The sequence below is a fragment of the Phascolarctos cinereus genome, unplaced genomic scaffold, assembly GCF_003287225.1.
Source record: "Phascolarctos cinereus isolate Bilbo 61053 unplaced genomic scaffold, phaCin_HiC Scaffold_4;HRSCAF=312, whole genome shotgun sequence".
Classification (NCBI taxonomy): Eukaryota; Metazoa; Chordata; class Mammalia; order Diprotodontia; family Phascolarctidae; genus Phascolarctos; species Phascolarctos cinereus.
Genome location: NW_027555847.1, coordinates 354,477,062 through 354,483,865, shown reverse-complemented (window position 1 = coordinate 354,483,865; position 6,804 = coordinate 354,477,062). Strand labels below are relative to the sequence as shown.

The window sequence follows — 6,804 nt, the reverse complement described above, 5'->3', positions numbered from 1 at the left end:
ATTAGGGCCAATACTCCTTTATCCAAAGTTTTATTAAAGTTCAATAATGTGCTGTTGGGATTCATTTCATGACATACTCTGCTGGAGACTGAGTCCAGCTGGTGTTTGGTTTGTAAAGTCTTCCCCCCTCCATCTGCCACCCCAAATAAATCTGCCCCCAGTACAAGAGTTCCAAGTTAGGACTCTGTTAGACAAGAAAGCCGACTTGTTCAATTGCCTTATTCTTCAAGAATTGAGGTGTGAGGGCTCTAAACAAAAGATCATTCATTATAAGAAAGGTGAGGGTAGCTTAAGTGAAAAATAGCACTGCTCAGAATACTACTGCTTAGAGAACACAGGTTGGAGAACTGTTTCCTGAGGGTAATATCAACTTCAATTTTTTTGGGTTGCTTTTTAACAATACGTATCTCAGAATTGATCGCTGAAGTTGCCTGTGAATTTACAATGGATCATTGAGGTTGTCTGTGAATTAATCTGTTGTTTTTGTTCAGTTGTTTTCAGTCCTTCTGACTCAGTGGCGTCATTTGGGGTTTTCCTGAAATACTGGAGTGGTTTGCTATTTCCTTCTCTGGCTCATTTTACAGATGTGGAAACGGAGGGAAACAAGGTTAAATGACTTGCCCAAGGTGACACAGCTAGTTAAGTGTCTGAGGCCAGATTTGAACTCAGGAAGGTGAGTCTACTTGCCTCCAGGCCTGGCATTTCTATCCATTGTGACATTGATCTGAAACTAGAGGAGACCCTAGTGGTTGTTTAGTGTAACTTCCTCATTTTACAAATGAGAAAACTGACAGGTGAAGACACTTGGCCCAAGGTCGCATAGGTTGTAAGCAGCATTGGCAGATATGGTATAGTACATAGAGAGCTAGTTTTCTCCAGGAAGACTTGGATTCAAGTCTTGCCCCTGACTCATAATAGCATTTTGCTCCCGGGCAATGCCCTTCACCTGTCAGTACTCTAAACAACTCTCTTAGCCTGTAATTTGCAGAGAACAGGGCCTCCTCTTTGGGATACTCTCTAGATTAATGAATCACAGGTGCACCCAAGATCTAATGTTTCTTCATTTGTGTAGCATGGAATGAGTGGTGCAGTACATCTCTCAAGTGAAGGTCAGTGGTGTATCCTAACAAATACATGACTTACTTTTCCTATTGTTGCCCTCCCGTACCATTGAACTACTTTACTTTTCCACCATTGAATTATTTTATTTATATATTTATTTTTTGAGGCAATCGGGGCTAAGCGCTTTGTCCAGGGTCACACAGCTAATAACTGTCTAAGGCTGGATTTGAACTCAGGTCCTCCAGAGCCAATTGCTCTATCCACTCCACCACCTAGATGCCCCTCCCCGAATTACTGTACAATTATTCCTTTGGGGGCATGGTAGCAGGAGTGGGAGAGAGGCATAGAGAGTCCCATTACCTAGCAGTGGAGGTATTTAAACATTTATTGCATGCTGTAAAATCCGATGTGGGGAGTGAGGCCAAGTACATAAGCAGCAGCTAGAGGAAGCACAAAGTACAGAGAACAATAGAAATGAGCTTTTATTTGTAAAAAGTTACAAAATGATATTGTACAAAAATAAAGTTTGTAGAGAACTTTGGTTGTATAACACAAATGACTGAGACATAGATCAGAGGTGAAATCAGAGCTTCCAAAGAAGTGCACTCCTATTTTAGATGGTAATAATAATAATAATTAGAATAATAATGATGATGATGACGATGATGACGACGATGAAAAATCACAAACTTTACCCTTTTGTAGATTAGTTATATTTAGATCTGCAAAAGTTCAAACCTGCTTATGGTGTGTAGGGGACACAGGGAATGTGCCCACAGCACTCCCTGAAATGTTGCAGCCAGTGTAGACATGGGCTTTGATTCTAATGCTGCAAGCTAATTTAGGCTGAAACTTAAAAAAAATCAGCAGTTTACTCTGCACACAGTCAATACTGTTATCTGAGCAAGGTTGATAATTCTGGGGTACACTTCTGAATTCTTATAATAAATTAACAAACAGATTTGTCTCCTCTAAGAGCCATATGGCCTGGCTTTCCCATTCTGTTGGGAGGGATGGGGCCATCCTATCCTTGGCTTCTAATCTGGAGGTGCAGGAAGAGCAAAGTAGGGGTGGGAAGGAGGAGAAATCAGTTCTCACAGGGATTAGTGTTGGTAGCTGATAGGTTGATTTGCAAAAGAGCATGTCTAATTGGTTGGAAGCCAACTGGAATTCCCAACTTTTATCAAACTGTTGCTGTTAATAGCTAGACATGGTTTTTCTTCATTAAAAAAAATCCCTCTTCTGACAAAAATTTAAAAAAAAAGGATAAAAAGCCACAATATAGGGCCCAATGTTGTTTTTCTCTACGAATGCACATCCTGATTAGCTTGTCAGAAAAACCCACCTTAGGGGACACTGGCAAAGATGGCTGCCCCTATACTTTCTTCCACTCCATCCACCAGAATTGTTTCAATCCAGCCATATACATGTTTTTGTGGCCAGGCCAGAAGCCTCTGACCTCCTCAGTTGTATTGTGTTATCCTAAAGGGATTTTACACAAAAGGAACAGCTCACTACTTACTGGTCTGAGGTTGTAGTCAAAAAGCTTTTGGGGGGAAATGGGACAATCTGCCTCCTGGAAGGTGACCGATGCAACTGTTTTGATCACAATAGTCAGTACCTGGCTCTCAGCTCAGAATATTTTCTTCTTAAATCAGGTATATTTTTTTGGGGGGGGAGTGTGTGTTGTGTGAATGATTCTTAGTGAATCATAGCAAAAACTCTGGCTGCTACTGAACATGAACTGTTTACCTTTTAGTTGACACTAAAATCCAGGACTAACTACTAAAAGGCATTTCGCCTTTCATATATATTTAATGCATATTATAGATAAATATACATGGAAGGAAAAAAACTTAAGTACAACATAGAATGAAAATTATGGCATGTTTGTTCAGTGTTGGAACAAGAGAGAAATAAAGCCAAGTGTTACTGGTCTCTGCTCACTGATCTGTGGAAATCATCTGAGAAAAGGGGTATGGGGGTCCCTCAGAAACAATGCTTCTCTGCTTGTTTTTAGACAAATGGACGGCAAACAGGTAGATCTACAGAATTTAACCAGGAAGTTTTGTGGAAAAAGGTAAAGTAAGTGATTTTTTTTAACTATCCAAAAACTGTTAACATTTTTAAAAGCATGGACCCTTGTTCCCAATCTGATTCTTTTTCTTTCTTTCTTTGTATTTTGCAAGCGCATTACACTTTGGCACCTTTAGAAAAGAAATTTTAATAAATAAGGGGAAAAAAGAAACTCATTAGTGAACTGTAATAAATAACAATAACTTAAATTTCAATAAATATTCTTCTATATATTTCTGTATCTGAAATGGATGCATTGCATCAAGTACTCTCTCTGGCCACTGGTGACCAAGCATAAATGTAGTGATGATGTGACATTTGTCCAGCTGTAAACTGAAAGAGACCTGTTTGTCTCCTTGTACACCGAGGTGCATCTGGGCTTGTTTTCCCCCTCACTCTCCTAGAAATGTATGCTGCTTAAAACCACAACTCCTTTCCTGTTTCCAAGAGTATATAAAGAAAATACTTTCAGGTTTTCTTTAGTCAGTGAATACAGCCTGTTAGTTTCTGTCCAATTTCTTCCCACCCAACACACTGTTAAAAATCAATAACCAACCATTAGATTCCTGTCCAAGTATACCTTCGGCCTCAACTTTGAAGTCAAAAGGCTGTTTCTAGTGTCTGTTTTATATATAATATATATTTTGGGGGGGGCGGGAGAGGGAAGGGGAAAGATGGGAGGAGGGGCAGGTATGACCTAACTGAGTGACGGAAGAAAATGTATAACTTCCTGACTTTCAGTAATGACTCTTAATGCCACGTGAGCTTACACCAGAATTGTTTGCCTGGTGTAACCAAACATGTGAAAACAAACCACAGGAGACTAAGTGGTTGTGTTCTTTCAGCACATTCCGAGCTGATGATAGGTGATGGTGGATTGTACCAAGTGAAATGACAGTGGCAACATCCATCCAGGAACACTGGCCCTGAGCGTGTGATGCGCCTTGAAGTTGCTTTCCTGTAGAAACCAGAGGGCCGTTCTCTCTTTCATCCAGTCGTCTGTAGCTGGATCTCCCTCCACCAGGCTCCCATGATGGCTGACTTCTGTCCGTCTCTCCTTCTTCATCTCCATCCTTGGTCCTCATTCTCCATTCTGGGCAAACATTTCCTGGGAACCTTGGTCCCCATCCTTTGCACTGTAGCAGGAATGCAATACATAGCCGTCTCCCGGAAACAGAGTCAGATACATCCACACCTTTTAGCGGAATGTTTTTTCAGTATGTGGTAAACCAAGTTATCGTCTAAAAATGACAGATCATCGTCAAAAGCAGTGGGCCGACAACAGGCCTGCCCGACTTTGTCACTCATCAGCCTTTTCTTTTTGGTTAAGTTTTTTAATATTTTGTCATATGTGGTCTCAGCTGCATCACAAGATCCGCTGCAATATCGAAAAATCAATTCTTCTTTGGTTTCGTATCCCAATCCCAAGTCAGTCACATTTAAATGTATGGAGGTTAAGACACAGCCCCGGTTCCTGCCCCTCTGTCCCCTCTGCCTCTTTCTATCTGCATTGGTGACTCCAGTTTGTCTGTTCCTCTCCCGCCGAGGAAACAACTCTGCTTGTTTGTCTGGTGACCTTTTCAGTCTTTTAATTGTGTTGTGAATAAAATCCACAACGTCATCCAACTGGTCAGGATAATACTCCGGCATATTTGCTGTTTTAAAAAAGAAAAGACACAAGGGTCACTCTCTAGAGGCAATAAACAATCACCGCCTGCATTTTAACTGGCTTGTAAAGTAGCCCCAGCCCTGAGAAGTCTGAAAAAAACAAAACAAAACAAAACAAAACAAAACAAAACAACAGAGATGGGCCCTCCATCCTGAAGCTGATGAAAGACTCATTTGAGAATTTAGATGTAAAGAATGCTCACACCCTTAAATAGGAAGAAAACCTCACTAAATAAAACTGAAGAGCCCAAGTAAATGTCCTGAAATGATGGTTAAATGCTTCCCTGTGGAGAATTACTCCATCAATTGCACAGATTGTTTTCTGCTAGTGTGAGATTTGCCCTTTGTAAAAGGATGAATGAAGAAGTTGGTCTCTGAAGACTTGTCTTCCTTGTAGGTGTGTGTCTGAGGGGTTTGGACAAGCCAGGCTTGTGTGGGTCAACCTTACTGACAAGTTTGTTCCAGGCTGGTGCATTATGTATGACTGAAAAAGCCAAGAATGAATGAATGAATGAATAAGAAAAGATGTTTTGGCAGAATAAATGTAGAATTCATGAGCACAACTAAGTATTTTTTATTTATTTGTTTTTGACCAGATCTGTGATGTCATAAACATGGGTAATTCCCAGTGAGGAAATCTCCTCTACCAACGTAGAATGGGACCTGGATGACATCTAGTCATAAAGAGCTGTGTGGGGCCCTGAGAGGTTAGTATGTGTCAGAGGGGGACGGGGCAGGGCGGGGCATTGAACACCCTCTTCCTACCTCCCAGGCTAGTTCTCTGTTCATTCTTCTACACAAGAAGCCCTTACCTAAGAAGACTCAAGAAGAAGGCCCAGAAAGGGGAAAATGAGCCAAGGTCACAGACAGGTAGCTAGTAGTAGAACCAGGTAACATCACTCATTCAAACAAACAAAATATACGAATCCTTAGGTGAGTGGGTAGGTAGGTGCAGAAGAGCTGGGGTGGTGTTTTGCTTCTTACTTGGTTTCCGTGTGACTAATGGCCATAGCCCAGGACTGAGAGCCAGGGATTCTGGCTTCTGTTTATAGCAGTCTCGCTGACTTCCTGTGCAATCCGAGGTGAGTAACGCAGCTCTCAGCCCTGGCTTCTCTAGCAGCACCCCAGAACAGGGGCTGACTTCACAGCGGTCTTACATGGAATGATGAAATGGTATCTTTAAGAGGTTTAAGATCCTTTGATAAGGTCTGCTATTAAAAAACTATAACTTATTACTTGTTCTGTGCAAACACAGACAAGCTAGAGAGCATTTAAAAAAGGGGCAAATAGGATGGTGAGAGAGACCAAGGTTCAGAAAAGGGAATTTAATAAGAGTAATAATATATATGCTTACTATGTGCCAGGCACTGTGCTAAGCACTTTACAGTTATCCTCTGATTTGATTCTCACAACAACCCTAGGAGGAAGATGGTGTTATGATTCTCATTTTTACAGATGAGGAAACTGAGGCAAATAGCGGTTAAGTGACTTGTCTTGGATCATCACATAGCTAGTAAGTATCAGAGGCCAAATCTGAATTCAGGTCTTCCTGACTCCAGGTCTGGTGCTGCCTAACTACCCCATAGGCACGTTTATCCTGGAGAAGACTTAGGGTGAGACCTGAAGCTGTCCTCAGGTATTTGAAAGGCCTTTGTACAAAAAGGAGATTAAATATGTTCTCCTGGACCCAAATGGGCACAAGTAGTAGCAAAGATTGGAAGATGCAGAAAGGTAGATAGCAGTTTGATATAAAGACAAACTCCCTAATAACTGGAGCTGCACAAAAGCGGGGTGGGGTGCCTCAGGAGGGAAGCCATCCAGCAGAAGTCAGACCAGCACTGGCTGAGGATTTTGTAAAGGGGATGTCTATTTGGTTATGTGTTGGAGCGGGTATTCTCTTCTGACTTTTAAATTCTGGGGCTGATTTAATGTTTACTTGAGTTGACCAGATTCAACTAAGTGAAAGAAATTCAAACACGTTGAATACATTTATAAGAA

At 41.3% G+C, this 6,804-nt stretch overlaps 1 protein-coding gene across 1 annotated transcript in view; it reads right to left on the bottom strand.

The window, feature by feature from the left end:
* Nucleotides 1-1,519: 1,519 nt before the first annotated feature.
* GDNF (glial cell derived neurotrophic factor) overlaps nucleotides 1,520-6,804 on the bottom strand; it is a 37,760-nt gene continuing 32,475 nt past the window's right edge. Inside the window, exon 3 of the mRNA XM_020995995.2 lies at nucleotides 1,520-4,793. Coding sequence (XP_020851654.1) covers nucleotides 4,318-4,793 — 476 coding nt within the window. The 3' untranslated portion in view covers nucleotides 1,520-4,317. The remainder of the gene's footprint in view (nucleotides 4,794-6,804) is intronic.